Raw genomic sequence first — 15,443 nt, 5'->3', positions numbered from 1 at the left:
TGCATTACAGAGCAGAATACCCGGACTGACCTTGTCTACAATGTTTTCAATAAGTTAGTATGCTTCGATGCCCCACTAATGGACTACTTTAAAAAATGTGTTTCCTGGGGAAAATTTTAGCAGATTTTTGTCAATAACTCTGGCCAAAAACAAAAATTGAAAAAGGCGACTAGCACATCATTTTCAAATTCTCTAGCAATGATTGGTACAAAATTTCAGCCCAATTGGTTGAAAAATGACTGAGATATGGCCGATGGTCACTTTTTTTGGGAGGGTCAAATGCATACTTAGTAATTTTTTGCGTTGCTTGGTATTTGCCTTACTAAGAAAAATTGCGACCCTTTGTGCCAACTTGTTTTCCATTTGACCAAATTTACATATTTTTCCAAGATTTTGTAGTATCTTCTTAAGAACAATATGGGCAATAAGGTGCAATGAAAAAAAAATTAGGTCTGTAAGATTTCGCGAGAAAAATTAAACCACAACATCATTTACGGGAACTTAAGAACTGAGTATGTATGTAATTTGTTTGCATTTATCTCTAAATTTTTCATGCACGGACGTCGAGGCATATTGAAAAATATTTTTCATCGTTTTTACTTTTGAGAAGTCGCTATGATGGTAGTTTTTTAAGGGAACATTTTCAGATTTTGCACATGTACTTTTTATGTATTTCCTAATTCTGGCACGCTCTCAACCTTTTTAATCGAAATTCACTCAGGCCGGTTGAGTCAGACCTTCTTCGAGACTTTGTCAATCGAATTCTGGTACTTATGAAAATCTCGTTTTTCAAATTCCTCACTATGAAATCGTATGGAAAATATGAAATATATTTTCCACTGAAAGCTTATGAAATTTTTGGGACACGGTGCTAGCTATGCCTACAGTAATTTACAAACAAATCGGATCTCCAAAACTATTATTACTAACCTGCTACTAATTACAATATGATCAACACTTACAGGGGCGACCTCTCTATTAGAATCTTGAATGGTGCGAAAAGAGCGAGTTGCCTCAGTTTACTCTTATGCAATTCAAAACAGTATAAAATTGTTCTCCGATTAATTTTGTACCCCACTTAAAGAGTACGAAAAATTGTTTCAATCTACTTTTATGTAATTCAAAACAGTATAGAAGGGTTCTTCGATTAATTTTGTATCCCACATATAGAGTACGAAAAACTGTTTCAGTTTACTTTTATGCAATTCAAAACAGTAGAGAAGTGTTCTCCGATTAATTTTGTATCCCACTTAAAGAGTACGAAAAATTGTTTCAGTTCGCTTTTATGCAATTCAAAAGATTAGAGAAGTGTTCTCCAATTAATTTTGTATGATATTCAAATAGCACAACGAGTTGTCTCAATTTTAATCTTATCAGGTTGCATAATGCTACGCAAAACAGTGGAAATGTGTTCTCCTTGATTATGCAATTAATGCAAAGAGTACGAAAGGTGTTCTCCGTTTTACCTTTGTGCAATGCGCATCTTAGGAGAACGCAAATTATGATCTTAAGACCCTTATGTTCTCGCATTGGATTTTTGTAAAGTACAAGCTGAAATTGTAATTCGCTTACAATTTAATTTTTGATAATTTGTAATCTTTGGTGTTCTAAGAAAACTTTTTAAATTTCCAAAGTGTACTCCCCACATTGTGGGTATGTGGGGTAAGAAATTCCAGGTATTCTGGTAAAATTCGCCATTATCCGATATCTATGACGAGAAACGTCCATTTGCCCAGAAAGGCAACGTCTATCGGCAAAATTTTCGTCAAAACGCGAATACCAAAAGTAATTTTTTAGTTTTGACAAATCCTGGCTTATTAGACTCAACTTTTTAAAACAATCAATTGGCGAGCAATCAATTATGTGCCAAGGTTCCGAGCGGTCAAATCCAACTGGAGGTGTTTTCATGTGGTACATATTCTGATGTCACCAGGCTCCTTTTGGGCATTCAAGTCCACAACCACAACTTCTCGTAAGCCGATCTTCTCTAAAACGTGGAATAACGTCAGATACTGTTGAACTTTCGATTTAACCGTTGTCATCCAAACGAAATACTGAAACCGCCAATTCCCCTCAATGAAGCAGGGTTGCTGCGTGAAGGACATGAAGCGCGTAGACAAGCCCCTTTTTTCGGGGAGAATGGCAAAGGTGGCCCAACACTGGTGTGCAGGATTTCGTCTGTGAAGGTAAAATTTACGAACATAGAGACTTCCGGTCCCCCTACCTCTGAACCCATGGACGTACTCAAGAAGCACAACAGGTCCTTGTGCAGCTTTTGTTATGGAGCTCCAGAAAACCTCTCTGGGAGTGAAAATCATTGTCGCACAATTATCATAGGGGTGGAGATATTCAGCAGCTTTCTTGGGAAGGATGACTTCGGTATTTCTTATTGTTGCCTTGCTCAAATAAAATGTTGCGACTACTTGTAGGAGAAACCAGTCGAATAGACAAAAGAACGACATTCTGCTCACATAAATCAAGTGTTGGCCATGAGTTTTTCGAAAATTTTGATATATTATATGTTTCTTCCGATTTACGTAAGTGGATTTATTTTGTTTTGATTTGGAGAAACACATGGAACATGTTTCACAAGGTTTCAAAAAAATACCAACTGCAAATTCAGACCTTTCATAAGGAATTGATGAGTCACGCGTTCTGGATTGAAGGATCCGAGATAAGTACTGAGCATCATTTACCCTTATTGGAAGGTTTCAAATCTAACCGTAAAACATCTCCATAATGCACACTGGTCCGGAATGATGATTTGCTTGGCCAAAACCTCTAATCACCGATTCGAAAACAAACTACCCTCCTTAGTACCTTTGACATAGAGGAACAATTATGGAAAGTTTCATTCAATTTGTTCAATTGGGCATGGAGAGGCGTTTGAACAAATTTTCCTTATAACATTGGGTTAACTAGGAAAAAGTTCAAGTTGAAAATCCTGTCTAGTCCTGTGGTATTTCGAGGAACCGAAAACGTATTTGTAATCCCACATATCTCATCTACAAAACCTTCTGCTACCAGCTGCTACCATTGCGAATAGTCACAGAAATTTAAATTAATAAACAGGCAAATTGGCATGAGCAAAATATTTGGAGTCCCGTAATCATAGGCTAGTAAAAAAAATTTTCAGTGTTCCAAACAACACAATTATTTCAGAACATCTTACTCATTGTCCTAGGAAGGGGCAATTGTAAAATACACCCCTCTAAAAAATTTATTACGTTGGGGGACATCCAATGAAGTTGGGGCCCCACTTGGAGGCACGACAAATTTTTTGATTTTTGTCCCATTTTCTGTGTTAATGAGGTCATAGGGCAGAAATACTTCACAAAACGACAGAATATTGTCATTTTATGAAAATACATCCCGGAATGTATCGAAACAAACGTTTCAAATTTATATATTGACCACACCCCCATGCGGTGGGTGTGCCCCTATCATACTTATCTTATTCAGAATTGTATATACATTGATGAGAGCTTTAATTTGACATCCCACATGATGGGGTAACGTGATAAAACAATTAGTTACCTTTGACCACACCCCCCGATGGGTGTGGCTTTTAGTTAAAATTGCGTAACTTAGACGCCTTAGACCCTCATACCTTAATTCCCGAAAGCAGAATTCGAAAAAATTGAGTTGTTCGAGAGTTATAGATTTTGGCCAATAAATCATGTAACCCGGACCAGTGTGTAATGGAACAAATAATGAGGCCTGCTTTCGTGTCGTGTATTATGTAATTTATTTTTAGTGCGCAGGGTAGTCCTCTGTATTTATGAAGTTGAGAAGTTCTTTGGAGGAAGTTGACACTGCAAAACAGCTTAAACAGCTCGATGGACAGGAAAATCGTGCAAATTGGGGTGTTGGATAGTATTTGTAATGTGGGTAAAGTGGTTAATAATATGTACGAGTATATTCGGGTTATATGACTATGAATAATGTACTTAGGAATCCAAGTCTTGTTTGGAGCAGTTTAAAACTTTACATACATTGAACATTTAACGATACTAAATAATTATATTCACCAAATGGGTCAAAAGTTTTGGCACAGATGTGTGTTCTCGCGATCCTTATTACAATTGCTTGTAAATTCGTGTCGGGTGAAATAACTTACTTTTATGCCACTCACGATCCCAAATGTTATAAATATTAACCACAATAAATAAATAATTTTTTTCTGTGAAAAGCACATGATGTATGTGTATGTATGTATGTATTGGTGGGGTGACGATCCTGCCATTGTTAGACAAGACCAATCAGCTGCGTAAGCACTTATGGCTTATTGCAGTCTCCCCATACACGGCACGTGCCTTAATGTGTTGAATCAAAACCTCCCCTAAGACAGATAAATCCCCCCATGACTTAAAAATCCTCCGGTCCTGACTATAAATTAAGTCAGGACCAAAAAGAGATTTGGACATTCTCCGCCAAATTCTGGTGGCATATTTCTACACCTCCCACTTTTCGGTCCATCCTAGGTAGCGAATCCTCCACCGCACGACGACCGGCCCAAAAAAGAACCCCCCAGTGGTACACCACCACGACCAACTCCTGAGGAACTCAGTGGGTCGCAGCCCCACCAGAGTCAGTCCGCCGGGCCGCCCACCGTGCGGCAGAGCCCCCCACCAGTGATGAACTCAATTACTCTACGCTCTCCACCACAGCGTATGTAATATTAACAGTGGGCGAGGACTTGGTTCAAGGCCCACGGACTGACCACCTGAACGAGAACTACTCATTTCTCAGTCCCGCCCCCTGCCCCAGAATCGGCGTGGTGACCGACTCAGGGTGGCTCGTAGTCTCGTAGGAGGGTCTGAGACAGCGCTCGTCCATTCTATCCAGGGCACTTGTTCGACCTCCCAACCCAACCTGCATAAAAAAATAATATTAGTAATGTTTTACTAAGACATATTGCAGCTACGTTGATGGACACGTGGCATGCAAGAATTTTGGTTGAAAATAAAGTGTGGGGGTGGTTCCCTGTTGTGAACCACCCACCTTGACATGCTTCTTACTCCCCCCTACACACTCAGCACAAAAATGTATCACACCCGCCTCCTCTCCTCGAGAAAATAATTTCTCTGGAAATTAGTGGGAGAGGAGAAAAAAACACATGTATCACTTCAAACTCCCGCACGTGCCTAAGAGCACATGAAATGCCCTTATGACCTCCAGGCTCGTGGAATGTAGATGGACGTTCGGTTAGTGATAAATCTGTGGTTCTAGAGGCCGCCATGGCTTACATATTGTCTGGTAGTCAAAATAAACAATCATATGCATACCCTATGCAAGTGTATGATAAGTTGTGGGTCTAATTTCCTTCTCGACCCTAGGTTCGTACATAATAGGTTGTTCCAGTGTAAAATTTAAAAGAATTAGGCTTATTTAACGCCCCCTCATGCATCCTGTAAACTCTGAATAAAGTTGAGACGTTGAATTGTTTCTTACGCAAAAAAAAACTCATACATATGTCTATGTGACCAATTGTGGGTATCCATGCCTAATCTTAATTCAGTGAAATTTGATTACTTAATTTAGTCATCGAGGTCCTGCAAATATTTTGGAATCAAGAAAATATACAATACTTATTTGCGAACCTAAGAAGATGGCAAAATATTTAATAACAAATGTGTTGCGATGCAAACATTTGAACTCGTACTGAGTTTTTCCAACAAATATAGAGGGATTTAACCAACTATTATGAAAAATATAAAAAGTCAACATGGATCATGATTTTATTAAACTGGAAATGTTTGTTGGTAACGGATGTGAAAGCAATTTTGGTATAACGGAAGGCAAAATGGAGAAAGTGATTTGCGTATCAACTGCCCTTAATAGTCGATAAGTCACTTTAGTGTCATACATGTCACATGTTCTAGATTGATTTATTACCCCATAAGTTCTGTTGCGCTCCCAAACTCGGAGCCTAAAAGGTTAGGTCGTAATGCTACACTTATCATAATATTATACAGCACTTTCTAAACTAATGTTTTACAAATAGATTCTTGACAAAAGCTGATGAAACCAATCCCCCAGCCAATCAATAATAATAACAGTAGTGCGTAAATATGTTTAAGTTTAAGAATTTGAGGACCATCTCCAGCTAACTCTAAGACAAGTTCGTGCTGAGTTCTTTGTGTCTCGTATCCGTCTCCGTTACTAAAAAAATTTCGGGTCAACTGCTGAAAGACCAGAGAGTGGTCAATCACGTCTTGCTGTCTTTGAAAATGCTCAATGATTCCCGCATCTCTCAGGCGTCTCATTACGTTAGTCACCGGTTGTTGAAAAGGACCAGGATTAACCGTCCAATAAACACGATTTGAGATTGACTCTGTCGAAATCTCGTAAAATCTTCCTCCCACAAAACGTTCGAACCCTCTAACGCAAGCAGACAGTAAAAAACTATCCGCTAAAAGGATCATATTTCCCAATGAGAATTCTTTATTTATGTTGTACGTTGCCGGCTTCAGGGCCTTTGTAGCTGCAATTTCTTGCAAAATATGCTGCATTAGTGTCACCCGGTTTGGATCAATGTGACGACACGATTCGATTTCTGAATTTATAAACTCATCAATTGACGTTGTTTGTCCAGGGCGGAACCCAAGTCCTAGGATTCTTCTCTTTAACGGGTCAGTTTTTAATTCAGGGAATGTTTTCAGCCATGAAATTCCGATCTGGGTCGCATTAAGTAGCTAACCAGCGAACTTCGATAAGTTTCCGTGATGATTAGACAGAAGAACAACCAGTTGCAGAGAATTAACCGGAAATAGAATTTGATGGAGGGCAATGTCTTGTGTCTCTCTTCGCATTGGTCCACCAAGGGACGGACTACTAGGGAGGAAATTGTTGTGTACGGATCCTTGTAATTTGTATTATTTCCGTTACTACTGACCAGTTTCAATTCTATGTTAAACATTAGTTCCAGGGTGACGATGTGAACCGCGATAAGAACAAGTGTGGCTAGGAAAATGCCTAAGCCCAGGGGTCCCAAGAGCAGCATGAATGTAAGGAAACGGTCGACTTTTCTAGAAGAAATGAATTTTACTTGGACAATTTCTCCAGACCAGAATATCTCGGAATGCTTTCTTCTATCTGACTGCTTCTGGGAAGTGTCCACTGACAAGTTGATGTCGACATGGTGCGCCGACTTTCCTTGCGGACACTTGGAATAACTCACGTTAAGGTGCAACATGATAACTTTTAGCGTCATGTGGAGTCGACTTCGGGAATCTTTCAGTCTGGTGCGAGGCCCTAGTTTCTTGTAAAAGTCTAAGACAAGGCTGCTCATGGATTTTAAGAGATTGTCAACTTCAGTGTGAGACCGATTATTTGAGTTTTTAAATATTTTTGTGAAAATAATGAGACAATTTTGGCTTTCGTTAAGAGTTTTTCCATGTAACTCGTAAACTTCGTTAAACTGTAGCTGATGTGAAAATTTAACTCCAAAAATTGAAAGTACCACCTGAAATGCGTAATATTTTACAAATAGTATAGCCCTCATGTTTCTATTATGTAAGTATGTATGTCTAAAAACCCACCAACTACCTGCTTAACAATAATATTATTGAATGAATTGTACACTAGTTGTTGGCTAAAAGTGGACTAAACTTTGTTCTGCAAATTCCTAAGTAAATTTGCACAACTTCTGTTATGACATTATTCTATTATGCTGACGGCTGTTAGGTAGTTCTTGCTCTATTATACATACGTACGATACAGCTCTCCTTTTTTTGAAGTTTGAACATACCTTTTGTTACACTTTAAGCATTATGTTTATGCAAATCTGTAGGTGCCTCATTTATTTATATTTATTTAAAAGCATTCATCCACAATCGCTAGGCTCATTTCATTATATAAAAAATCAATAACTACGATTTTATTCTTTCAGTCAATACACTGCAGAAACTTGGCACGAAACCATTAGTGATTAATTATTAGTGACTATGTCCGATAATTATATATGAGAGAGTTGGAGAAAGTTTGAATGTTTAGTTCACTATGACTACAGTACAATACAGAAATTAGCGGGATGGCTCGACTACTTTAGGGGTTCTCCTGTGCGTAAGGTTCCAAAGCCAGACTGCGACGAACGCCAGGAGGATCAGAGAGATAAAAACCCCACAATGTGAAAGGAAAAATGTCCGTAAAAAGTGTCCGTAAAAATGTGGACAGGCACATTTCGTCCTTTTGGACATGTTAAATTAACCACGCCGTGAAGATTAATTTTTTTTTTATTAATGAGGGAACGTTCATAAATTATTAGTAGTGCAAAGTGGCCAATCGCAAAGAATCCTTTTACCCTCCCATCCTCGTCACATGACTTATGGACGCCTCCCTAATAACAAGATCGTTTCCAGTGTTACACTCGGTTTTGGTTGGAATTTTGAAATTGTGTCGTCCAAGTCAATACGAACAATGTTTCATCCTTGTTCACTTGAGGAGCAGTTGAAAATGAGAGTCGTTTATACTCGAAAGGAATATATTGAAGGTAGGTTTGTTTCGTTCACAAACCCGACTTCAATTTCGCCTAATATTTTGACAAATTCCAACTATTGCACAAACTGCGTCAAGAAACGTTGGTTGTGTTGATTTGGACGGCATAATTCCATAATTCCAACCAAACCCGAGTCTAACTTCATACCATCGCATAGTTTCATTGTTCAAAAGGTAGTAAATATGTAGTCCTTACATACCTTCGGATAGATTTGTGCGCTGCTCTGCTCGACGTTCCAAAACTAAAATAGGATTGGACTCTACCGTTACTTCTTTTCTTACTTGGCCTACGTAGTAATCAGGAAAGGATGTCGACAAGGAAGCATCCCGATCCTGAAAGATTTGTTGTTTTCTTCCCCCGAAACCAATTTGGTCGCGGCAATTAAACTGCAAATTTTTTGTTATTGAATTATTACTTATAGAATCCAGAAATACAGGTAAAGTAAATAAATTGAACGAGTTCTTACCCGTTGGCACTCTCCGAAACAGACTTTCACATTACACTGGAACTTTATCCTGCCACTAGTTAGGAACTTGAAGACTGAAAAATATTGAGGATCTGCATATTATTAGTACGTACAGAGCGACAGTGTGAAGTGTAACGCTCGGACTTTTTTGAAATTTTGGAATTGTGTAGTTTTGATAAGTATCGTTCTTTCTTGGCGCAATTTGTGCAATGGTAAGAATTTGTTTTGGAGAAAAAAGAACGATTTTTACAAGGTGGAAGAGGCAAATTCCACTTAAATTCTTTGAAAATTGTACATTTTTCAAGCTGAAAAACTCCAATCATTGGTCAAACTGCCTGAAGCAACGTTTCATGTATTTAATTGAATGTTATAATTTCAAAATTTCGGCAAAATCATTATTTAAACTTCACAACATAGTAGTTTCATAGTCCGAGTTAATGGAACTTGGAAAGTAGAAATTCACAGAATAGACTTCAAACATAAATACGAGTTAAGATCGCCAAAGGTTACACAGTGTCCGTATAGCTCAGTGGTTAGAGCATCCGTCATGAAAACGGGAGGTCGTGGGTTCGTATCCCACTGCGGTAACCACTTTTTCAACCTACTGGCTATTCCGTATTTGATTAAATAAACTAATACTCCAAACTTTAAATATTTCCTTAATGGAACTTTTCCATACCGTTGAAATGCGCGAGTAGCAACGAATTGTTGTGATCGACTTCCCATTCCCCAAATGCAGTTGGATCAGTAGCACATCCGTTTTCATCAGTAACTAAATATTCGTTCTTAGCATCTCCGGCCATAATCTTGGCAACACAGTTTCTTGGAAAACCTGAATAAATTGTTTGAGGTTGTACTTCAACGCGAAGCAGCATAGTTTCTCCTATTTCAGCCGAAGTGATTTCACCCCCGGTGGCAGTCACTATTTTCATGAGGCAAGTTGGAGGCGGGCTCGTGTCCATCATGGATGCGTTTAATCCTACTGGTTTCTCTCCAGTCATGTAGAGGCATTTGATGGGGAAAGTTTGCGGAGTAAAGGTGACGAGTTTTGGGTACCTTTGGATAACCAGGACAAATCCGACTTCGCCCTGGTTATTTGTACGAACAAAGTCAAAGTCTTGCAATTATAGTACAAGTGGGTTTCTCCGATTTTGACTGGTCTAATTTTAAATTGTTGATGCACAGAAATAAGCGGATGTGAATTTTTGTGTTTTAATGAATGAGTGTGGTGGGGGAGTTATTGAATAGATTTTCAGCCAAAATCTGAATTTTTCAAAATACCGTAAGTTATGAGACAATTTCGAACATTGGGAAACATGTTTAGTCAGAACGACTTCGATGAGATTATAAAAATACGTTTCTAACAACTTTTAAAAAGTTCGTCCTATTTATGAATTTAAAAAATACAAAACACTTTTAATTTATGATTACGTGGATTTTTATAAATTACTTGATGCCATTCAGATTTTCCTTGAAAATGAATTTAAAAATTCCGCCACAGACGGAAAGACGCGCATTCTAGAAAACGGGGAGATACCTTATTTCTGTACGTGAACAATTTGAAATTGGCGCGGTCAAAATCGCCGAACACCGTTTCGCATCGTAACATATAATTTGATATCTAATCACTAAAGTCATTAAACTAGACATATTTATAATCATTTCTCATCTCTGGGAGTTAATTTTGGACTTTTAGAAGACAAATTGTATCGTGGGTTCGATTTGTTGTACAAACGTACAAACGCGTTTGCCGGGACAGCCGGGGCAAAAACCGGGACGAGGGGGCTAAAAAAAAGGGTCTCCAGAAAATCCGGCAAAATGAAAATGAAAATGTATGAAGATATAAAATCTTATATATGAAATCTTACAGTAAGCTCTTAAGTTTTAGTTCGATCCAGGTTATGTTTACGTGTTCGCAATTGTTATCCCCAAAAACCGGCATTTATTTTCACCGAACCTGCTAGATTTCACGGCAAATGTTCTTAAATATAAGAATAGATCACTTTTTCTACGATTTTCTTTTAAACTCAATGCTCAAGATTTTTTTGGTCATTTGTTTAGGAAGCGAGGTGTGTCGAAATTATGATAAAATTAAGTGCAAAAATGTAAGTTTCAAATTATTAGTAAGCACGTTATGAAACAGTAAAATATGTTTCTATGTTCATGGATTGATTTAAAAGTTGTAGTGATTTTTATAGAAAACTAATTAAGTTCTTTATCCAGATATAGTACTTTCCGCTTAATCAGTATAAATAAATGGCAATTTTTCGAAATAGTATTTATTTCGTTGGTTTTATGGATTTTGTATGAATTTAATTTATCATAAAAATCTAATTAGCACATAATTATCTTTGCATTGCTTTCTTCGATGTGCAGATAAATTTAACAATTACGAAATTAATATTTGGTTTACAACGAATTTTAGAATTATCCTCGAAGAAAAAAATTGCATTTAAATTTATGAAATTCTTTGTAACTTAATAAATTAAGTTGTGCGTGGCTAGGTATTTGAAATAAATTATCTTGCACCAATTGTAAACTTGATAAATGTAAGAAGTGCGTGGTATTTTTTTCAAATATAACTAAATCAAATGTTACATACATTTTCCTATATTTATTGGTTGTGTTCTAATTTTGTATATAAGTAAACCAAAAATTTATGAACAAAACGTAAAAATTTTTAATTTTCGAATTGTTTCCTCACATTTTCTTTTACATTCAATAACACTTTGAAATAAAACTTTGACAAAATGATGTTTCATGCGCTAGAAACAATTTCTAAATGCAGTTTTTCCTGGATGGATTAAAAATGGATGGTGATTTCTACAGAAAAGTAGCTGTGATTATGAAGGTCTTATGGCAGGATATAGGTAATTGGAACTTTTTCAAACAATTACTGAAAAACGAATAATTTATTTCCTTTTTATAAGATTTTGTATGAATCTGACAAGTTTTCAGGAAAATGCAATTAGCACACACATGATATTTCTTTGGTGTGGAAGTATAGAAAATTATTACTTCACCATGATTATCCTGGTGTGAAGTACCCAGGGTAATACTTTTGAAGGATATAAATGAAGTTTTTTTCACAATCTCCGCAAAGACAAGAGTTACTCTTGTTTTTGAACTTCTGTTCGCAATTGCTTATTACTAAAATTTCAAGTATATGTACATATATCCAAGGCATTTGCATATTAAGCTGCGTTATTGTTTATTATTAAAGTCCATATGCCTACTGTATATGCAACATACACCCGCAACCACCGTGCTATATGTTCGAAAGTAGTTAACGCAAAAATAAACCTTTATTATACGACAATACGTACACCGCCATACATAACTCGTATAATAAGTTTTACCGCACGGTGACGAAATGTAACCGAATGTTAATAAATTCGGTTTTGACAGTTTTACCACCACGAGCTTACAATAATGACGATCATGACGGTCATGGAAAATATGTACTGCGTGCGACGGATGCTAGGCATTTGTCTTAGATATTTATTCAGTTTTCCCGTACTAAACAACAATGTTCGACAAACGTTTTTCTCATTTTTCGCTAATTTTTGGTGCTTGGCTAACAGTGCTTTATCCCAGTTTTTTTACTGCACTGGTTAACTTGCCTTCTACCAATCGAAACCTGTGCATGACGAAATTTTCAAATTGTAATCCCGATATTTTGTATTGCATTGTGCTACTTGACATCCTAAAAAACTTGCACAGTAATAATGTTCATTAGTTATTTGATCATTTTCCTATAAAAAATATTTTAGGGAATGCGTAGATGCTAGTTTCTTGTACGCTCTTGGGAAATATTGGTGTGGTGATATTTGCGCTGGAATGTTGAATAAAAATATTTTTGAAGGTTTATCCTTTTGCGAAGGATATTCAAAATGTATTTGTCCACTTATCCTCAAAATTTCAAAAGTTTTCAATGGAATATAAATTTCTTTTACTGTTTCATAGCGAAGAAATCGGGAAACAATTTTTCGTAAGCACCATAACTCGTTTGACAAAGACTCAAAGAAGGCAAGACCAATTTTGTAGGAAGAGAGGTTTGGCCATAAAAAATACATTAACAAGTATGGAGAATCCGAAAATGTAAATTTACAGAAAGCACCATAAATTATCATATGGACCGCTCCAAAATTAAAAACGCTTGAATATTTTTTGAAAAGTATCCATCCACGTCCGTGTCTAGTGTTAAAGATAAATAAACACTGATTCCACTATATTAAGGCAGAACTTTAGAAGCTCAAGAAAAAATAGAGAACGCGAAAATCACCAAGCTCTACAACAGAATCTCACCAAAAGATCTGATCAATCTCTACGAGTCTTACATACATACGTCATTGAAACCGGGACAAAAAAATCCGGGAAGGCAATTTTTCCATGCCAAATGTCCCTCTTAATTGAAAACCGAAGAGAATATATGTTCTTAAAAGTTTCCGTATACCTCTCTGGTTTAGCAGGCGCTGGATCAATTTCACCATATTCCTTGCCCTTGCCTGTATGTCCCCAAAAACTTAGGTATTTAAAGAAATGTAGGTCATCTTATTCCACACATTAAGAAGTATAAAAAAAATATGAAATTTAATTTTTTGACCTGACCTTGCTAAAATCCATGATGCAATAATTACGCTGGTAAAAATTCCCAACAATGTTTGATACCTTAAGAAAATTTCGGTTCCGGTGGGATAAAATTAGCAATGAGGTTGAAAATTCTTTCGAAATAGCGGAGAAAAACATTAAATACGAGACGGTTAATGGACTTAAGTATTTTTTGCCTCGGTTATCTAAGGATAGATATATTTATAGTATCGGTATTTATACTATCCTACAAAAATTTGAAACTTTTGTAATCATTTTTGACCATTTGAAGGTCAAAAGTTCCCATGACCCTCATGACCCTTCTAAATCGTTAACTTGTACTCAAAATCGTTTTTCATGTAATAGAATAAATAAATTTTTACACGTGTACGAAAAACAATGTGTGTATTATCATAATACTATCATTATATTATCATTATATGTATTACACTATTACTATGTGTACTACACATAGTTGTGTAATATTCAGCAGATTTACTAAAAAATGTGCAATTTTTGCAATGCTACATATGTAGTAATATAGCCTATCACATTCGGAGAGATGAAATGAAGTTAATAGAATATGGATATATGTATACCAATGGGTGTATAATTTCATGATCATGCAAAACATTCGAAAATATTAAGCAAGTCTTTGCAAATTGACAAAATTTGCAAATTGTCATCTTTTTTTACTTTAAGCTCGAACTGAACTTAAAAAATTTAACGCTTTTCATGTACTGTACAAAAATTTCTGATGTACAATATATATCTTATTGATAAAAATTGGCGAAAATTTTCAGACCCTGGAATTCATAATTTTTCGCGAGTAAAAGATTAATGTTTTTGAAAATTGTTTGATATGCTGATTTTTGCAGATTACAAAAAAAAAAAAATTAGTGTTGTTAGTTTTCTGAGGTTTCAACAAACCTGTTCAAGTTTAAGTTGGACTGAATTATTTATCAATAAAGACTTGCCGGAAGGAAATAGAGTTGGCAGTACTTAAGGTTCCCTTGTAAGTGATAAAAATTTCTGAATAAAACAATTTACTAAATATCATCCATACGATCTGTAAATTGGATTAAAATTTACCTGTACATAAGTTTTCCTGTACTTTGCCGTTTTCCCGAATCTAAGCAACGCATATATTAAAAGTTTCCAGATTTGGAACTTTAATTAAATCATTTTTCGGCTCCTCAAACGATGACAGATGGGCAACGTTACGCCCCGCAACAACGCAAACGTAGCTACCATTTTTCATGCCAAGGTCGACACATTTTTATTCATCAAACATTTCATATAAGCTTCATATAAAATTGACGGGAATTTCATGGAAATTTAATCTAACCAGGTGTATTATCGAGGTGTATGTCGTGTCCAGGGTACCCACTAAGTTTTTTTACAATCTACTAGGACCCTATTTTTTTTTTTTTTTTTTTAAGTCATGAGAGGATTTATTTGTCTTCGGAGGGGAGCTTGCGAGGTTGATAATAACAGATCGGCTTGAAATTTTTACCATTGATAGTTCGACCTAAGTGAACCTTAACCCTAGAAGGTTTTGACTCCATGGCCATAAACGGCCGAGAAAAAAATTTCGAAAGTTTCAAATTATTTGCTCAGTGTTGGCACTTCTATATGAGCTCTAACTAGTTCTATGGTGGTGGATGTTTATATGGCATCTATAATACATTTCTAGAGCGGATCAATATTTTTGATAGCTGCTGCTTGGCATCGACGTCTAATTTATGGGGTGGATACATTCGATCATGGGGTCAATGGGACCACCCCCCTTAGCGCCAGGGGGTGTGGTCAAATACTTTTTTGGGGTTAAATTATTTCTCTGCACATGGATTCCAACCCATTGTGACAAGAATCGTTAAAAGCATT

At 36.4% G+C, this 15,443-nt stretch overlaps 1 protein-coding gene and 1 non-coding gene across 3 annotated transcripts in view; one reads left to right on the top strand and one right to left on the bottom strand.

Annotated features, from left to right (window-relative positions):
* Positions 1 to 8,219: 8,219 nt before the first annotated feature.
* The window catches only part of LOC110850149, a 31,599-nt gene continuing 24,375 nt past the window's right edge, over positions 8,220 to 15,443 (bottom strand). For both annotated transcript variants that reach the window (XM_035852294.1, XM_022097630.2), the window contains 4 exons: positions 9,646 to 10,054; positions 8,967 to 9,040; positions 8,700 to 8,886; positions 8,220 to 8,341 (listed from right to left, as the gene is read on the bottom strand). In XM_035852294.1, the coding sequence (XP_035708187.1) occupies positions 8,328 to 8,341; positions 8,700 to 8,886; positions 8,967 to 9,040; positions 9,646 to 10,054 (684 nt within the window). In that variant the 3' untranslated portion in view covers positions 8,220 to 8,327. The remainder of the gene's footprint in view (positions 8,342 to 8,699; positions 8,887 to 8,966; positions 9,041 to 9,645; positions 10,055 to 15,443) is intronic.
* Trnas-uga lies at positions 9,481 to 9,554 on the top strand. Its single transcript has one exon. It is a non-coding gene; the product is annotated as a tRNA-Ser (tRNA).

This window comes from Folsomia candida, unplaced genomic scaffold (assembly GCF_002217175.1).
Source record: "Folsomia candida strain VU population unplaced genomic scaffold, ASM221717v1 Fcan01_Sc005, whole genome shotgun sequence".
NCBI lineage: Eukaryota > Metazoa > Arthropoda > Collembola > Entomobryomorpha > Isotomidae > Folsomia > Folsomia candida.
Note: the sequence above shows the minus strand (reverse complement) of the source record. Positions and strands in the feature narration are given on the sequence as shown.